The sequence below is a fragment of the Diadema antillarum genome, unplaced genomic scaffold (genome assembly GCF_040938485.1).
Source record: "Diadema antillarum isolate AM-2024a unplaced genomic scaffold, OU_Dant_1.0 scf00000014, whole genome shotgun sequence".
Taxonomy (NCBI): Eukaryota; Metazoa; Echinodermata; class Echinoidea; order Diadematoida; family Diadematidae; genus Diadema; species Diadema antillarum.
In genome coordinates this window covers 6892827-6914164 of record NW_027270903.1, presented here as the reverse complement: position 1 = coordinate 6914164, position 21338 = coordinate 6892827, and the positions used below count along the sequence as shown (strand labels likewise).

At 36.7% G+C, this 21338-nt stretch overlaps 1 protein-coding gene across 2 annotated transcripts in view; it reads left to right on the top strand.

The window, feature by feature from the left end:
- LOC139723436 (WAP, Kazal, immunoglobulin, Kunitz and NTR domain-containing protein 1-like) overlaps positions 1-21338 on the top strand; it is a 38254-nt gene that overhangs the window by 5881 nt on the left and 11035 nt on the right. For both annotated transcript variants that reach the window (XM_071634691.1, XM_071634683.1), the window contains exon 2: positions 19234-19398. In XM_071634691.1, the coding sequence (XP_071490792.1) occupies positions 19234-19398 (165 nt within the window). The remainder of the gene's footprint in view (positions 1-19233; positions 19399-21338) is intronic.

Below are 21338 nucleotides of genomic sequence, written 5' to 3'. Positions count from 1 at the left end.
CTAAAACAATTTGACAATAAAAATAAAAAAACACATCGTTACATGAGCATATATATATATATATATATATGCCTTTAAGAGAAAATTGTCTGGAAATCACCAAAAAAATGGATTTTTTTTTTTTTATTCACGTTCCATATTCCACATTTCGTACAAGTTTTATATTCCATTTGATTTGAAGCAGAAATGTTTTTCACACAATGGTCAGTTTGAACCAATAATGCACAAATGTATAAGGACATATAATCAACGTGTAATATGAGGAACCCACTAAAAAGCAGAGCTTGTAGGATGTGGGTTCCAAAAATATAACATAGGGTTTTAGTACAGTATATCAAAGTCAGAAGTTCAAATTCAAATTCAAATCCAAATTTTTCATATATCTCGTAAAACTTTTTAATGACATATATTATTATGTATATACATAGATATAATCTCATAAAAATCGCAGCCTTTAGAGCTGATATGTCTACAAAGATAAATGACTTTACATATGGAATTTTACAAATGAAGAGTTTGAAACCAAAAAGAAAAAAAAAACACATTACAGATAGTTTCAAGTAAGGCCTTTATAAAATAGAGAACAATAAAATCTTTTTAATGATACGGCCGGCATTCGTTACAAAACAAAATCGTCATATATATCAATGATATTATTTGTTTTTCAGCAACTTCAATATCAAATACCTCGAGTTGATAGGAATGGATATATATTTCTTTCCTTTACACACACACACACACACACACACACACACACACACACACAGCACATATCACACACATATACACACACAAACACACACACACACATACACATACACATGCGTTGTAAAGTCTAATCCTATGATTATACCTACATCATATGAAGAGAGTGTCGGTCTGGTTTCCAAATCATTCTATAGACAGGAAATCCAGCCACTGACACCGATTTGTCTGTCAAAACTTTCCTCAAGAAAAGGAGAGAAGTAGCCCGAGAATAGGGACAGGAAAACACACCGAATGTTTCAAATAACATGTGTGTGTGTGTGTGTGTGTGTGTGTGTGTGTGTGTTTGTGTGTGTGTGTTTTCTTCTTTACTCCAATGTAGAGTGTCAGGAGTGTAGCGCGCGAAACCGTCTCAGCTGACAGGTTTTTGCCATCAACATGCGCTGTCGAAAGCGTGGCACTTTACGCATGCGCAATTCACGTTATACATTCTTCTACACTATATTTAAATAAAACAGGTTGAATATTAAGTCGTTTGCATTTTTCAACCATTCTGTTAACCATATTTTCATATTCTCTTTAAATTACGAAAATTTTGCGGGGAAATGCATTTACTCTTTAGACAAAAGTTCATCATACGACAATTTGGTATCATCAGTCTTTAAAATCCTTGGTGTTTTCCCCTTTTCTGTCTTATTCCTTTGCTGTCCTTAGCCAATGTTTCATATTCTACATATCAAAAAAGAAATCAGTGAAGTAAAAAAAATGTACAGTGAAACAGGGAAAATTTGATTGGTTAAACTACACAGAATTAGTGTTTATCTGAAAATAGATTTCCTTTTAGCTATAGAAACATTGACACACATCATGTTGGTGTGCTTCATTATAGTTAGGCTGTATGTATAGAATGTTTCCAAGTTTCATTGCATTTGTGTATTTAATCTGATGCTTTACTTTGAGTATACTGAATTTGACCCTGAATCTCCGCGTTGTAGGCCTGCATAGATTCAACTCTATAAAGGGGATCACATTTGACACGGTACATACTGATATACTTCTGTGTTTATGATGATCAATACAGTGAATTGAATTGAATTAAATTCTCTGGAACCCTTGTAAAATACTCTATCATTTCATTTGGCTGCCGTTATACGAAAGAAAAAGAAAAAACAATCAAAACAAAATAGTAGGAAGAAAGTTTCATTTTAGCTTTAATCTCACTATTCCTGTAGAACACATCTCCTTCCCCATTCTTTCTCAATGTTTCCACTCGTCAGAGACATAACCTGCTCAAGGCGTTATGAACATTCATAGTGCTGAGAGTAGACCATCTCCTAACAGCCCGTACCTTCATTGCCATTTGTATTTAGTAGAATCCTAACCACGTGATAAGTGAAATGAATTACTAGTAATCGTCGGCATCTGTCTGCTGTGGAAAACTCATTTGTTGTATCCTCAACCTTTCCCCCTATTTTTTTGTTTACGAGGTATTTATCGATTCTTCTTCTTTCCTTTTTTTTTGGGGGGGGGGGATAAAGATAAAGTGAAGCGTTTTATCGCAAAACGAGCTAAGTCCATTGTTATTAAGTTGAGATATTTGTGATTATAGGTGCTACAAACAAAGAAAATAATGAGAAAAGACAGGATATTTTAGTCATTAAACTTCTAGAATATTCTTTGTATAATGTTAAGTTGTTAAGGGTGAAATGTTTAATTTTGCTCTATCTGATGCTAAACTTACTTTGAAATGTTTAAAAATGGCGCTTAGCCCATTTTGCAATAAAACTCTTCAAGTCAATATCCCGTTTCCTGGATACTTTGTATATTCCATTCTCCATTGCAAAATTGTCATACTCAGAAATGGTGTAAAGTAGAAACGTTATGGATTGCAACAAGCAACTCCCTTTCCTGCTATATCCTTGACGAGCAGCGCTTGTAGTCTTTCTCACAGCCGCCTGCTGTGAAAACGAGCTGAGCGAGCACGGGTTATACTAGTTAGCCGTCTTGTTACACTCAGCAAACATAATCCGCTGGCTTGCTAACGTTTCATACTTGATTTTTCGGGTCTAGGGCAATTACCCCATGTGCAATTACCCCGGACCCTTCCTCTGGCCCTAATCCTAATCCTAATCCTGAACCTAATCCTAACCCTAACGCAAACCCCTAACCCTTTACTCTAACCTTACCACTGATCAGATATATATATATATATATATATATATATATATATATATATATATCTTTTATTCGCACAATTAAAGGCAATCAATTAATAACATAGAAATCACATATACAATAAATAAACATGACAAAAAAAATGTTGACAGATTTAAAAATCACATTTCAAGTCAAAACACAAAGAATCAATAATTTCACATAATTCAGTTCGATTAAAAAGATCACAATGTTTGACCCCATCCCTAATGTCTACTAAATCCCTCACTGACTGGGCTTTACACTGTAACTCACTGTCTATATTTAAACTAGTATTATTATACCCAACATTAAGGCGCTCAGCCTCCTTCACATTACTACAAAAAATAGAATTCGGATTTAGGCATGCAACCCTAATGGTAGATTTCAGCAGATTGGAACCAAAGTGAAGTGCTTTGCTATGAAATCTCATGAAAATCTGTACGAGCTTTTGCTCAAGGGGAACACTATTAGATAATTCAGCCACAAAATCACAATGAGTTCTATTACTTATCTTCCATATCTTTCTCAGAGCCTTTCTCCATGCAATACAAATATCACTAAATCCCTTACTCAAGACAGACCAAATAGGTGAACCATAAAAGCTACAGCAGTATTGCTTAAAAATCTGACACTGTAAAGATGAGTAAATATGTCCAAAATCAGATCTGAAAATTTTAAAACTTCTCCAAAACTGAGCAATGGCTTCATGTACACAACTTTCCTGATCAACAGTACTCAAACAATGTCCCAAATGAGTAGCCTTTTGAATATTTGAGACAGAAGTACCATTAACTATAACTTGGCAATCTATGGATGGGTTGCCTCTTCCCTTAAAAATCAAAAACTGACTCTTCTTACCATTAAATAATGTATTATGTTCTTGAGCATAATTTTCACATATATCTATCAACTTTTGTAAACCCCTTTTTGTTGGAGCTAATAGTGACAAATCATCTGCATAGCCCAGACAGCCTGCATAACTGTCACCCATTGTACATCCAATTCCACTCTCCTGAAGTCTTAAAAACAAATCATCAACATATACCAAAAACAATACAGGGGATAGTACCCCACCCTGTTTTACTCCATTCTGCACAGAAAATCTATCTGAACATTTTAAACCCCATCTTACATGTAACATTTGATTAATATATAAACTCACCAACACCCTCAAAATTGCCGGAGATATATTCCTTTGCAACAGCTTTCTAAAAAGTACTGAATAATTCACCCTATCAAATGCCTTAGATGCATCTAATAACATGACATATACATCACTTCTGTTGTAATTATAATAAGAAATAACCTCAGACATAACAAATGTGCACTGAGTTGTTGATGAGTGCCCTTTAAATCCAAATTGCATATCAGAAGTACTCAAATGATCTTTTTCCAAAAATAAAATCACCCAATCAAATACCTTTCCAATAATACTGCTGAGAGTAATGGCTCTATAATTATCTGAACAAACCAAAGATTTTCTTTTATCCTTCGGTATCCTTTTATCCTTCGGTATCCTTCGGTCCTTCCATGACATGCTGGTAGGGCAGTCTCCATGAACTACCATACAATTAAATAAACATGTCAACCAAACAATCAGAAAGTTTGTTCCATTTATGACATGATCAGAATACATACCCTCATCGCCCCCACTTTTACCACTTTTCAATTTTGCTATACCCTCTCTAACATGATTAACAGTTACCATTTTCTCTAACCCCTCAACCATTAATTTCTTATCGATTTCCTCACAAATATCCTTAATCTCATCAGTATTTAGCCGGGGTGGGTGGTGGTGGGGTTGGGGGTGGGGGTAATTATTACCCTCTTGGGGTAATTACCCGGAAACGGATTTCTCCCCTCTGACATTAGCAAGAGGTTTATTGAAGAAGGCTATACGGTATTTGAGGGCCGAAACCTCAAAATCTCTGTCATATGTGATTAAAAAAAGAAAGGAAGTCGCTGAAGTGATAGTGGTAGATCAGCGGTTAACCGATTTAACAAAATGGGAAGTGGAATGCAGGTAGACCCGGAAGAGAAAGCGGCATTGAACCGGATGTAATATGTTAAAGCCGCGTCAATGGTTTTGCTAATTTGCACACAATGTATACAAAATGGTCGGAAATGACGTAATTAGGAAGGAAGATGCAACCCGTCTACTCTTCCAGCATCCGATCATTATTTAACCTCTCAAATCCGCCATTAACTTCAACTTTCTAGAAATAACCCATGGAATCGACATTGAAACGATCCTCCTTTTAGTGATTATACCATGAACTTTAAAATATCTATTGAAAAAATAGCTATATCCAATTTTGCATAAAAACCCTCCATATAATTCAGAAGACATTTTCATGCCGACATCTTTGACATGTCTAGCGTTAGGGCCTATGAATTTATTGGTACCATCAATTAACATTAACGATTTTGGTCACTTCAGTAGGCCTATGTGGCAAGAACCTCCGTCGCAAAAATCAGACAACTTGTGAAACCATGACTTTCAGACTACAGCAACGATAATGATATTTTCACCATTCTGGTACCTCTTCATGACAACAACTTCTCGTTAAAGTAAAATTTGGCGTTGAATGAAGCACCAATGTTATGTTGGTTCGTATCAGTGAAATATCGGTGTCTTAAAAAAATGCTGTATAATAATCAGACAAATTGAATGGCAGGAAATTGAATAAAATCAATACTACGTAAACTTTACGGTTTAACAGTTATTTGACCCCCCACCGAAATCCGTTACGTAGGCCCTATACAAGCAAAGCCGTTGTTACTTTCTTAATTACGCAACCGACGTCATGTAATAGAATTTTGCTTTGACCAGCGTTAATGATACTGCCATGGGGCATTTTATTTAAACGATTTATAATTGATCGTTCGAAAGGAAACGGAAGTCTATTAGAGGACTGAAACACATACGACCTTGACACGAGGTATGCAAAATGTTTGCTTGTTTTTTCTTTGTTTAGCTTTTTGTTGTTTTGGTAAGAGAGGAAGTGATAATGAATAACAATTTAGTACAAAACAAATGAGAAAGTGCACAGGTGAAGTTTACAGTGTTGTGTGGTCATGACTGCGCTTTTCTGAGTTTATTTCCACAGAAATCAATATTACGATTTGGATCGCATTTAGAAATTCTTATTCGAAAAAAAAATGTTTTTTATGATAACCTTGCGCCTTGTTTCTTCATATCCATAAATTGTACCTGTTTATTACATTTGCGAGCATGACTTGAGGGAATACCTCCTTTAAAAGAAAAAAAAAAACACCCACAGACGGGTACAGCTAATCACTTCTATTTGTCGGGTGACTGTTGTCGAATATGAAGAGTTGTATAGAGTTTTATGCGTACTTTCCTTCTGTCTAAACCACCTCTTTTTCCTTGTAAACCTATAAAACGCAAGTGCAGTGACACATCTTTGTCATGGTGACTATAATGGAGACAATACAAATATTCTATTCGCCCCCCCCCCCCTTTACAACATTTCTTGATCCGCCACTATCATTGCCTGTATAGATACACATCCCAATATTTGGCAGCAGTAAGGTTGGGGCTTATTATTATTATTATCATTATTATTATTATTATTATTATTATCATTATTATTATTATTATTATTATTATCATTATTATTATTATTATTATTATTATTATTATCATTATCATGATTGTCATCATTATATTTTTTTTTTTATGACGGTGAAATTCAGGAAATGTGATGACATTGGCTTTAATCTCTGCGAAAGTCATCAGAATTTAGCTTTATAGGTATTGAGTTAATTTTGCCATAAATGAGAAAGAATAACAGGATTATTCAGATATCTTTCATGTTACTGTCTGGTATCAAGTATTTTGTAAATACGCAAATAAAATGAATATTGTAAATACTATTGGAACGTGCCTGATAATGTGATGCTTCTCCTTTTTTTCTCCTTTTTTTTCAACGTCGAAAAGTTCCTCTATTTTGCTTTTCATTATTATATTAACTCATGTGCAAGGTAACGTCTAGTGAAAGACATCGCATGGCAACTTATATTTTCTTTGAAATCTCAATAAAGCACCATATTGAAGCAGTCATCTTGGCTTATAGTTTAGACATAAATTATTGAAGTAAAACAGACAGACAGACAGACAGACAGACACACACACATTTTGAACCATGTTTTTGATTGACCGAGTAAGATACAGATCAATCTATCCAACAACATCCCAAGCTGGTTTTCTTAGAAATGGGAAGGTTGCAAATCGGTAACACAAATAAATGCAAACAAAATCAATAACAAACAGAAAATACTTATGGGTGTGTTTGATTTCACTTATTAATTTAGATGAAAAGCAAACTAACAATGGGTTATACCTAAATAGCCCCGAAAGTTTACCTCTTGCTCCGAAAAACATGTGGTAAGAACCTCAGGGAAACGGAACTATTTTCACAGATTTCAAACCGTATACTGGAACTGCCGCAATTGTATGCTTCATTTTTTTATGTCCAACTCTAGTATAACACCAAACAGGATACTAGTATCCGAGAAAATAATAGTATGATGGAATTGACTTATTTATGTGAAATGTAGCAATTGTCTCTGTCCATAGAAGGCGAAATCTCTCGGAAACCTATCATAATGATTATGGAATAATAAGGATAATGATTTTACATCAAAGGAAATACAAACAGAGTGTCGGTTATGTTCTGTCTACATGTGATTTGTGTAAAAAAAAAAAAAGGCAAGAAGATACACCCTAGATGAATGTAGCAGTGTGTAACGTTAAAATCTACTCGGTGTTTTAGTTGACTTTCTTATTTCAGGACCGAAACCGAAGAATGAGCGGATCAGAAAATTCAATAACAAATTTTGCATATTGTTGGGTATAAAAATTACGCCATTTTGTCTCATTATACGCTATCATTTGCTTTCACACAAAATATTCCCTCCTATACAAGTTTCCTTTCCTTAGACCATGATGATTATGATAATGATAGTGAAGAAGAAGAAGAAGAAGAAGAAGAAGAAGAAAGAAAGAAAGAAAGAGAAAAAGAAGAAGAAGAAGAAGAAGAAGCGCATGGAACTATTCCTTTGACTATAATATAGTAGCAGAATAGTAGCGAAGTGATTATAGCCGGTGGGCCGAAGACAAGAAAATGCGTAGAGATGATTTTAGGACATTTTTTGTTTGTTTGTTGATATAGGCATCAAGGGGGCAGCAATAGGTATGGTTAGATGACGTCACCGCTTCGTCTAATCTTCAAATGTTATTGGGACCAAGCTCACATTTTTTGAGCACATTTTATGTTATATATTATAAACTTCGTATTTCTGCAATGTTCTTAGCAATTTCACATTTCAGTGAAACATGCCCTTTAAACTTTTCAGTGCCTTCACTATGTACAGTCCTAGTGAAAACATTGATCAGGGCGTAGATCGGCACTCCCTCGGCCAGACGTGAACTGGGTGCCAGGGGACGGTTCAAAAAGTTAAGCCTGTATACTGACATGTTGAATTCGGCAGGGACGTGCACGCATTTTCATCTTGCATCAAGGACGTATAGACGCACTCGCGTAGGTGTTGATACCCTGTTGTGAGCTGGTCGTATACTTGCGTGTTGTCTGTCATTCCTCACAAGTTTCTTCCCATTGCGTGATCCCCTCTTTCTCTTACATAGAGTTTTATTTAAAAAAAAGATCCCGATAAAATCCCATTTTCTTTGCTCAATTTTCCACTGATAAATAATATTCATTCTGGTCAGTTTTTCTGTTTGCGTTTGTTACATACTCAAAAAGCTGCATCACTTCGGTGATCCCTCGCATTTATATCCCCAAGTTGAATTATTCTTCGGGTTTTTGCCAGGTTCAAGTGTGTACGTGTGTGTCACACACAAACACACTGCTATAGCTTCTGACCATTCGAGCATTGAGAATTTAGGGTTTCTGGGACGGACACTGAACTAGGGCTTTCTATAACTCAGTCGGTAGAGCACCGGGCTGGCATGGAATCTCATTTCTTTGCTCAATTTTCCACGAAAAAAAAAAGAAGAAGACATAAGCTTATACATATTACCTCTGCTGACTATAAAGAAAAAATCGTCCTCTAAGAGAACTATATTATTTCCTATTGAATGAAATCGAATTCGCAAATCATATATTTCCTTCCGTATATTATTGCATACCAATCTTATTGATCCAACTATTGTTCTTTGTATTTTTTTTTCCATATGATTAGTTGGGTTCTCTTTTTTTATCACGAGATCATGAAGAGGTGACAGTATTGATTAAGATTGTTTACTTGAAGCTTTGACGGATATATAATTCAAATCTATGGAAATAAACCGTTAGACCTGCGGGAAAACAACTCAAAAGCGGGTATTTCATTGTTTTGTTAAATCGACTGTTCAATAACTCCATAGTCTTAACAACCCTTAATCACCTTTGTGCAATAACTCTTGAAGGTTTTTAAAGATTAGTTATTTTGTTTTACCTTTGTAACAGAAAATTGTTCGTGTTTGTGTCTGCGTGTGTATGGGCATGTGTGTTTGTTGTGTTTTTTTATAACCGCAGGAAATTCTCTCCTGATATATATATATATATATATATATATATATATATATATATATATATCGTTGACTCGGTATCTAGGAAATAAGCTTGGCTCGCCTTCACTAAATTAGATCTCCATGAGCGAGTACGTTTGTTTTGTTAGCAGAACCCAGGCGTAGTATTTGTATAGTAATGTGAACAATGCAGCAGCAGCTAGGCTTCCACCGTTATAATCTTCTCTGGAATATGCACATGCGCTATGACCTCAGTGGAGTGCATTGAACGACCAGCGCTTCCGAAAACGCAAGAGTTGTGTTTCCGCGCTACTGGTCTGCGCATCCGGTTCGTGTGGTTCCCTTGGTTGTTATGTATGGAGAATAGGCTGTTCTGGGTGCTTGATAGCTGTGCCGTGGCTTTTGTGCCACCTTGCATCCAAAACCTGTTTTCAAATGAGAACACGAAATGGGATAAAGATCTATCGTGTTGCTCCTCTCTTACTCTCTAAAAAAATCGAGTGAAAATATTCACTCTTAAATTAGTGAATGCAAAAAAAGAGTGAATTTAGAGTGAAAATAGAGTGGATTTTGAGTGAAAATGTTCATTTTCACTCGTTTTAGAGTGACCTCAGGGATCACTCCAAAATCTTCGAGTGATCCCTGAGGTCATTCCAAAATGAGTGAAAATGAACATTTTCACTCAAAATTCACTCCATTTTCACTCTAAATTCATTCTTTTTTGTATTCACTCCTGAATATTTTCACTCGATTTTTTTTAGAGAGTACTGCATACTCATAACCCTTCCACCTCTTCACTCACGAAATAATTGATAATAGGGACAGAAACAATAAGAAAGACATTTCCACATTAATGGGAGACGAACGTATCTAGACCTACTAGTTATTGTTCTCATGGTTTTCTGCCTGCGATTCAGCTTGACGAGTGATAAGTACAATGTGAAGGCACTGAAAGACCGCCATTTCGCATTTTCCCTCTTGGTTCGATGGATAAATTCCTAATAATGCCTGGCAACATTCAAAAATAGCCTTCATTTGTGACACAATTTGTCTATTTTATAATGTTGCTGACGATAGCTGGTCACTTAGGGGAGAACCACGAGTAGTAGGCACCACTTTACCGGCTCAGCACCCTGCTCTCTCCCGTGGATGAATGAAATGGTATCCTTTACGTGTTTTAGTCGGGGCTAACTCTAACATCTCGATTTAATGTCCTATCCGAGGGACAGGGTGCTTTTTTGCCTCTTGCACTAGAGGGAATAGCAAAATTACACACAACATTGCTCAGCTAGACCCAATTCGAATCGAACCCGGGTCATTTAAAGGAGAACTCCAGCTGATTTATTTAAATTTTTTTTTGAACAACTATAAATTAATTGTACTGAGTACAGAGTTTCAGAATTCACAGTGATTTGGATGAGGAAGAAGAATGTTTTCAATATTTATAACAAATTGCAATGAACAAGAATTATGACATGGCAGCCTCACCATAAGAATGCATGAGTTGGGGCTCAAGGAGGCAGAACAAAAGAAGAAGGCATGCATAGATTATACACAGGTAAAATAAAGCAAGCAGTGTCATGGAATTACACTGCTACATTTCTGACATATGTGAGGCTCCTATGTCATCAACACTGTTCAGTATAAGTTGTTAAAAATTTTCAGAGTATTGGTTTCTCTGCCCAAGGACCACAATAATTCCACAAATCGATACGTGGAGCTGTCGCTCTATTTACTACATGACGTGAAATTTTGAAAATCGTCTCGAATGTCCCTTTAATTGCAAGGTATACATCCGTCACCAATCGAGCCACATCACAGGGCCCTTTTTAGATTCGTCTGAATTATTACGTCTGGAATCCATTTACGTGTATGCAAATCATATTAAATAAAAAGGAATGTCTGCCATAGGGTAATAAAATGGTATACATTTGTTTGCATGATCCCTAAATTTGTAATGATGTCACAGAATCCTTCATTCAACAAAGAATAGTGAGAACAGCCAGATTAAGAATTAAAAACAAAATGAAAGTTCACCAAGTGTGTCGAGTAAAGAGCGACTATCAGAAATAGATAAACATAGATTAGAATGTGAATTTATCCGCCTAAACAAGCAGACTTTGGATTGATGATTTGCACTTGTTACTTTAAAGCAATGATAATGGTTACATGACTAGATAAGATGAGATTTGTGGAAATGTATTTCAGCATTCACAGCACTTTTCATTTGTTTTTGAAGAGTGCTCTGATTGTTGTCAGTTTATTATTTCCATCAACAAAAACAGCTTTCTGGTATCCTTCCTGACAAATATTTCTCCAACACACAAACAGAGAAAGAAAGAAAGAGAGAGAGAGAGAGAGAGAAAAAAAATTGATCGAGGGAGAGAGAGAGAGAGAAAAAAACCCTTTCTTTTTAATTGTTCGGCCTCCTTATGTGAATAATGTGAACTAAGATATTACATTGCATTTTTTTTTTTACTTCTTGTTCTTCCTGGAGACGTGCTTAATAACGACAGCTGTGACCATAATTTTTCGTTCATTTCGTTCAACGCAACTTTGCTAAATTTTAAACGTTTAAGACGACTCACATCTAAACTTTTTGTTTTTTGGGGGGCAAAGATCTTGTTTTCCTAGACGAAGAAATAACATTTCAAGTGGTACTGACTATTCTTAAATTCTTTTGAACGTTGTGTGACAACTTTAATATCATGGATGTGTCTCTTACTTTGTTCCGTTGGCGGTCCAGCGAATAAAAGAACGTACAATTAATGCTGATTTCTTTAATGTATTTTTTTAATGCTATAATCTGAAAGAAAAATTCAAGCGCACATTTTAGGATCGTTTCAGAATGACCAATACAGCAGACTGATGACATGAAAACCCGCAGTACACAAATGAAGGGTATGCATACGATGTATACGACTGAAATAAACTAGGTTTCCGTTCATAGTGCTTCCGACGTTTGGACCTCCGTCCGTTTCTCATGAAGGTAGCATCATTTTGTCAGGATGGCTAATGTGCGTTATTCCGGAGGTTCGTTAACTCGAAAATGAAATAAGGTTCTTTATTCCGAAGGTTCGCTGTTCCGAAACACACTAATGGCAATTACCTATGTACTTTGATGTTCGATAATCAGAAAATGAAATAGATATCGTTAATATGAATATTTTCTTTTTGCAATACGAGTATTCCGAAGGTTCATTATTGCAATGATTCATTAATCCAAAAATGAAATAAAATTCGTTAATCCGAAGATGGAAAGGAAGTGCGCACTTTAACCTTCGGAGTAACAAACTGTTCTCCCCTTTCATTTTTGGATTAACTAACCCCCATGCTAACGAACCCTCTCTCGTTTTCGGAATATAGAACATTCTGAATAACGAATCTTATTTCATTTTCGGATTAACAAACCTTCGGAAAAAAACAAACTGCAACATCACCCTTAGAAAAACCCATCTTCCCTTCTATTGTGGGGACACTGTGGCATAGTGGATAAGTTTCCCGACTCCTAATCGGAAGACCCGAGTTCGAATCCCAACGAGTGTCTACGTCCACGGACAAGATTTTGTTTATCCCCCATGTCCCTCTCGACAAAGTGTAAAAATGGGTACATTGCAAGACAAGGGTAATAGTAATAACAGGACCCTCTGACAGAGCTGCAGTGGCTGCACTGGATAAAGGAGACCTAATCATTATTTATTATCATAACAGAATAACATAATGAAAAAAAAGCATGGCATTATTTTTTCCTTCTACTTTCTTCTTTTCACTTTCCTCTTACTCCTTTGCAATGGCTCCTTATGTCTTCGTTTTTCCCAGGTCCGGGTCCTCGACGTCCTCGTTTTCATTTTCATGACTTTCTTCTTTATCACTTAATTTTGAATTTCTTCATTTCTTTCCTATCCTAATAGATATACAAATATTTGAGCAGGTGAAATACGAAACAGATAAACGGCATTTTCATTTCTCTTTCATTTTTTTTTTTTTTGGGGGGGGGGGGGGGTTGGACATAAGGGGTGGTATTCCGAAAATCTTCTTAAGTTTCTCCCTAAGTTTCTTCCTAAGTCAGAAACTTAGGAAGTGCCTATTAGGAAAGAAAAAAAAATGGTATTCTGAAATTTTGTCCTAGGCACTTCTTAATGCAAATTAGGCCATCCTTATCCCCGTCCACATCCTTTCTTAAGCCAATACGAAATGCCGTATCATAAGGAACTAACCAATGACAATCGCATATAACTATGACGTAGGGTCAAATACAATTCGTGTGCTCGGCATGTCCCCTTTCTCACGTTCATTTAGGGCACCAAAGTACATAGTGCGCGCAGTGACTGACAAGCGCGCCTTTCACGATAATTGCAGTTTGCTTATGCAATGCTATTCTTAACAACGTACTTATAGGACAGGGGTGGATCTTTCCTACATATCTTCCTAAGTTTCTTTCCTAAGTGCATTCTAGAATACCGACTACGTCAGAAATTTGCATATTCCCGCCCCCTTCCTAAGTTTCTTCCTAAGTTTACTTAGGAAGAGACTTAGGAAGATTTTCAAAATACCACTTAGGAAAAGCTCCTGACTTTAATAGGAAGAAATTTCTTCCTAGGAAGGATTTCAGAATACCACCCTAGAATGCCAACTTCTTCCTAAGTCAGAAATTTGCATATTCCCGCCCCCTTCCTAAGTTTCTTCCAAAGTTTACCTAGGAAGAAACTTGGGAAGATTTGCAGAAAACCACTTGGAAAAAATCCTGACTTAGAAAGAAATTTCTTCCTAGGAAGGATTTCAAAATACCACCCTAGAATAACAAGTTCTTCCTAAGTCAGAAATGTGCATATTCCCGCCCCCTTCCTAAGTTTCTTCCTAAATTTACTTACGAAGAAACTTAGGAAGATTTTCAGAATACCACTTTAGTGGGAAAAAATCCTGACTTACGAAGAAAATTATATCTTCCTAGGAAGGATTTCAGAATACCAACTAAGGTCATCATCAGATAGAGAGAAAAATTAATGATATTGCAGCTGCTACATAACGTGATTTTTTTTTTAATACATTTGTAAAATTATCACATATTTTAATAGTTGTCTCTGTTTTTATCAGAAAAAAATGCCAAATATGTGTCATAGTAAAAAAAACACTCGGAGAGCGCAATCCTCCGCCAAGCAGCTCATTTCCACCACCTAATTGCCTAATTTCCCAGTAGAAGCCTTTTGTTTTACATCATCAGCTTCCCTGCTGACAGCATGCTGCGCGGCGCCTTGAGCAGAGCACGCGCTTTAACGCGTATGCCAATCTTAAATACACGCAACTTAACTCCCAACTACATTGACACAATCTGCCAAAAGCGTTAAAGAAAAAAATCTTGAAAAACTGATATATATATATATATTCTATCCCGGATCACTGCCCAAATTTAATCATGTATTTCTTATATCATTATCACGTCTTCCTGCAAGTGTCACCCTAATCTATTTAAAGCTGTTTCAGTTATTTTGCAAACAGACAAACCAGAACCGATGAAAACATAACCTCCACTTGAGGGTAAGTATTAATTGGAATGAATGTAGCTGTTTTTGCATTTAATCATAGAAATGCCACGATTTTCCTGTTTCTCCAGCATAAACGATTAGTTTCTGACACCATCGAGAATTGACACCGCGTGTGAAGTAGTAGACCTTTAAACAGGCTGGTAGCAGTTGGCAGTGAAACGCTCGGGTTGCTATCCGCCGGATTTCCCCTCCCGCGGGAGCGCAGCATCCCAAAGAGGGAAAGAGGTGTTCATCTCTGACCTGTGGTGCATACCCTGGGCCAGTTATATCTTTCCTTTGCTCTGGTTTCGCTCTTATACCAACGGCATTCTTTTTTTTTTTCAATGCTGCTCTGACTATACCCTATGCTCCCCCCCCCCCAAAAAAAATACAACGGGACCCTCCGCAATTTTAACTTTAGAAATAGTGAATCAATCACAAAACAAATAAATAAGGGTATAAAACTATAACTTATTTCCCACCTCTTACTGAAAACCCCATCTGATCTGATCACGACAAAGAGAAATGAGGAGTTTTGTAGAGTCAGAAATCCTTTTCCTCCTTCTGTTCATTGCATTTTCCCACACTTTATGCACTATCAATAGCATCCATGAGGGCTAAATTTCGAAGAATCAAACCCATGACATGCTTTACAAATATTAAAATCTTTCTGTGACAACATAACCAAATTGAGTGTTTTTTTTTCTGCAAATTATAGCTCCGATGTTATATCTTAAGACCCTGAAATAGCATTTAGACAGTCTAATTGTATTGGAAGTTATCAATGCAAAAATCTGATTATCTATATATGTATATATGAAGAGTTTGTTCGCAAAAACCGATAAGTCCATATTTGCCAAATGGAGATATTTGTGATTAACGGTCAAGAGAAATAAAGAGAATAATAAGAAAAGTTTTGCTTCTTTTGACCGTAACTTCAAAAATGTACCTTTATATGTAGTGACCAATATATCATTTAAAAGGTATTATTTTGTCCTTTATGACAGAGACTGTACTTCAAAATCTTAAAAAATGGACTCATCGGTTTTTGCGAACAAACTCTTTATATTCTTGTTCTTTTTTTTGGGGGGGGGGGCATACTGTAGAGACCATCAGAGATGGCGACTGTAGCAGGAAACAGATTCGATCCCTGATATCATTCAACCGATGTGTTTCGATCACTTTACCGCAGGATGAGTTTAGCTCTTTTTCTTCGACTGGAGAAGTGGAACCATAATGTTGCACGTATACACCGACACATAACTATAGCAACAATCGCACACAACGTTCATTGTTGTGAGAATGTGTATTCATATCGTGAGAGAATGACTATGTAGAACAACCTATTCGCAGAACATCCAAAGAAACGAACTCAAACCATCATTCAGTGCTGTAAAATACCTCTGAATAATTGTCTTTGGCCTTGTTATGGGGGTGGAAATATCATCAAAATGGTTGCCTAGGGATTAATTTCTGCTAAGGTTTATTCTATTTAATAGAGACTGTGAAAGCATGTATTGCTTGCAAAATGTCGGTCTTCTCGTCATATATTCCAAGCTCCCTTCAAACAAAAAGGCAAAACAACAGAAAAGAAACACACTCATACACACATAGGAAGAGAATAGGAAGAAAATGCGTAGAATCTACATGACACTGAAATAGAATTTGCTTTCTCATGTCTTGAAAAGGGGGAAATATAAACAAAACAATGTTTCGTTTAGCAAAAGTAGGAAAGCAAATATAACTTAAACATACAAACGAAGGGAAATTACCCATGCATTTCTTTCGCTTTCGTGGGTGGACGAATGGTCTCATTTGAACTGTCTCATTTAGTTCGTTTTTTTTCATAAAGGTTGAGTTTTGAGGAAAATTATTCAATGCATCTTTTGGGAAGATAAAAACAGTGAACGGATATTGTTGGCATTGTTGGAAAAGGAAGGCTGGTATATATGGAAATTGTCAAAAAGGAAACTGGAGCAAAAATAGCAAAAAAAAAAAAAGACAGTTGCCTTTCAACGATCACTTCCCCCATTCATAGTAATCGAAAATCAGAGAGGGAGAAGCCAGTAGATTTACACATTCATTACAAATATGCCCCATAAACCTAAGCACAAAAGACACACATTCACAGAAACAAACACACACAGAAAACAAACAAACAAACAAACAAACAAGCAAACAAAAACTTATTGCTTTTCGAAGGAAGTCAAATTCCATTGTATCTAATTAACTAAAGACACAACGGCGAAGTATGTGAGAACATCAGAAACATTATTACAGTGAACATAAGGAACAGAATTTCCCGTACAAAAGCACCTGTATTTTTCATCGCTCTTTTTCTTTGTAATTAAAAGATTCTAAGTTTAATTTGCAGCCTTCAGGTATCGCAACCCTTATTTTCTACTATCGTTTTCGCGCGGAACCAAGGCTACGAGCTCTAGGTTAATTCACACAAGCCAAGTATACGTGGTGCATGTGCTTGTCCTTGTGTTTCTGTCTGTTTGTGTGTGTTTATGCATGTGTGTTAGATGTGTTTGTGTGTACGTTGCTTGTTACAGAATCACACCCATTGGTCAATTAATGACAACTTAAGAGGAAACGGAGATAATGCAGTTCCGATGCCTATACTTCCCAAAGTTCAAAGTACTATATCCAGAATATTGCCAGAAAGATGCGTTTGTGTAATCCTGCTGCAGGTGTGTGTGTGTGTGTGTGTGTGTGTGTGTGTGTGTGTGTGTGTTTTGTGTGTGTGTGGGTGGGGGGGGGGGGGCTGGGGATGACAGAAAACTCGTCATTTTCTCTCAACGCTATATAATAATGTATAATTTCGCAATTTCTCAGTAATGTTGCAAAGTTTTCTTCTCCATTGATTTACCTTTTGCTCCATGATAATGGTTGAGTTATCACAGTGGGAACGGGAATTTGTCAGTGTTGTGGTGAAAAGCAAGTTACCTTGAAAAGAAAAACTGCGGGGAGATCATCCTAAACGGATAAGCTAGCTAAGTCGACAAGTGATAAAGTATTTCCTGCCGTTCGACCGCAAACTACATTTCAACAAATGAAACTTTTTAAATGTCCGCTTTTCGTTTCCCGTTCAGGCTAATCAGACTTTTTGAAACCCAAAATAAATTAGAAAAAACAACAACAGCATTTTACCAATTTTAACAAACTCTGCACGAAGAGTACTTTCGACCAAAAAAATGAAAAAATGGTTTGAGTTTATCAACATCTATGTAAATGAATTAGATATATGTAATTCAAGAGACTGCCATGCGTAAATTAAGGTCTGGTATTGTCCGTTTCATTTCTTCTCTCTTCTATGTTTTTTTTTTCTTTTGCATTTCCTGTTGATGTCACAAAACTTGTCTTGTGTTTCACACTGTGAACATAAGAGAATATTACTTTCAAGCACATGTATCATCCTCTTTCACAATTTTCAGTCATACCTGTGATTATGATCAATGTGCGCTGTATTGGCTTTGGTTGTTATAACTGTCTCTAAAACAAATGAACAAACAGGAAGTCTTTCAGTGAAGTATCCTGCAGAAAAAGGAATCACTTTTACATTCATTCCAGTGATAATGTTCACGGTTACAACAAAAATAATACATAGTAACAACAATACAGAGAGAAATATATAACATTTCTTAGAGAATTTGGGAACGTAGACGTAGAAAAAACGTAGGGAGCATAATCATTCGAAATGAAAGAATAATTAAACTTTTTGGGTCTAGTTTTTAAAGTATATAGCGTTGAGGAAGATATAGGGACGCAAAAATATCTATTCCTTTACTTTAGTTTGTTGTTCCCCTCTTGTAGGCACCTCAGTTTCACGTTTTGTAGGATACATGGAGAATTCCTTGATTCTTCTTTGACCCAGTTGTTATGATGTACTCCGTATAATGAGATGTACAAAAGAAAAATAAAGAACTGCAAAACGTCTGCGTCCTTTTGGGCCATCCCACGAGACCGACCCCTACGAGTCATACACCCCAGGAGTTCGAAATTAAAAAAAAAAAATGTCCATGAGCCATACAGCCCAGGAATCACACAGCCAATAAGTTCGATACAGGTTTAAAGGACTGGTGGTCTCGTGGACCTTGTTTGCTTCGTGTGGAACTCATGGTCTGTATGACTCGTGGGCTGTATGACTCATGGGCTGTTATGACTCGTGGGTGTCGATCTCGTGACGTGCACCCCCTCTTGGTCTGTGGTCTGTAATCTCTTATCCTATATACTTTGTAACAATTTCAGATCTGCCCTACGAGAAGTCGGGCCGATGTCCAGCAGTGGAGGTTGTTAATCGACTGACCAACAGGGTGTGTGACCAGAACCTATGTGACACGGACAGCGACTGTGAAGGACCCAAGAAATGCTGCTACAACAACTGCGGGGGAAAATCCTGCGTCTTCCCGTTGGGTAAGGTTTGTTTGTTTGTTTGTTTGTTTGTTCATTTCCATCTGAGAAGATGGATGGATAGCCCATATTCAGCTATGCTAAGCTGGTCTTCCATGGTGTCCAGTTGGATGTGAGGCGGGACCACTTCACCGGGTTAAACACCCTGCTCTTTGCGATCAAACAGTCAGTCGTCTGAACTCACGATTGAAATTTTACTAGACAATATTAGTAGCGTCGATCTTTTCTCTTTCAAAGATTCGTCATGTAATTATGGAGTTGAAACAGACCCACGTTTGGACTAATTAGAATAGGATCATATCGGCGACAAGCTCCAGGCTGATTGTTTTATGCCGGAATCATGTCGATATGTAAACGTTCGACACAACTCTATGTCAAACACAACGTAATGTTTCTAGCAATACTATCTAATCAGGGGGCAGAAAAGAACCCATAGGATACGAGCACCGGATCAGAAAAATCTTTTCCTTTTTTTTTTTGAAAATAAGTATTTCGTATATTTCATAATTCATGTGTATTTCATTTCAGAGAATGTTTGGTTTACCAAGTGCTTTTATTTGTGGAGAGATTGAGTCCAACACTTGCATGCCACATCAACAACATGTCCGTTTTGGAATAATGAGGGAACATGCTTCTGTTTTTTTCTTCCCCTTTCACTGGAATGAGAAGTGGGTGCTGTTGCCAATCAAGTTGAAGTTGGTGACTATGGGACAGCGCTGATGGGAACAACATATATATCATGAATTTTGAAGAGTTACCTGATTATACAAGTGCTAAACACTGAGTCGTATTCCTATAGTTGGGCTCTCCAAAGTAGAGTGTCAACGCATTTTCAGATTCCACATAAAGAGTCAACTCATTTCGACACCTTAAAGACCCTTGAAATCAGCGTGTGTTAGGTATCTTATACGCATACGGCAACCTACCAAAAACTCCTCTGCACTGAGGGACTCTATTTCCTTTATTCCATCGCAAATTCCTCTTCACACACAGTCTCTGCATTGTAATAATTATAATGACAGTTATATCCACTTTGATCTTCGTTTCAATGTCACTTTTGTTTTGTGGCCAGTACAGTAAAAAAAAAAAAAAAAAAAAAAAAAAACAATAATAAAGCTTGGTTAGCCGCTGTGGTACCTATAGTATTTGCATAGTTTGTGCTTTGTGAGACTATTAAGTCAAGAGAGTCAAAGCATACAAAACGCATAGTCAAGCCATAGTGAAACATTTTTTTTTTCGTTTTAATCGATGCATGAGGAAACCATTATGTCTCAAGAGTCAGCGCATTGTAAACTCATAGTCAAATGGAAGTATTACCAAGGTTCCTGCACTATGGGATCTGCAATATATCAAAAGTGTCAACTCAATGTAGACATGTTCGAAGTCTCTGCCTTGCGCAGACAATTGCTGAGTTAACGCATGCGAAATGCTTAGTCAGTCCCGTGGTAATCCTTCATGCATAGTCACTGCCTAGTCAGACTCTTCCAGAAACGGTGTCGACGCAATCGAAATTACTCTATACCCATGCAGCATGATTTTTCAGTCGCGTCAGTAGATTTGAAGAGTTTGTTCGCAAAAACCGATAAGTCCATATTTGCCAAATGGAGATATTTGCGATTAAAGGTCAAGAAAAACAAAGAGCATAATAAGAAAATTTTTGCTTCTTTTGACCATAACTTCAAAAATTTACCTTTATATGTATTGACCGATATATCATTTAAAAGGTATTATTTTGTGCTTTATGACAGAGACCGTACTTTAAAATCTTCAAAAATGGACTTATCGGTTTTTGCAAACAAACTCTTCATTTGTAGACTCTTATAAGCCCACTTCATTAGCGGAAGGCTTTGAAGGTTGAGGTTTGCATAGTGGAAGCCTTTTTTACAGCGTAGAGACAGCCCGTCATGAGCTGTGCTTCACTTCGATTCGCTGTGACGACTCTC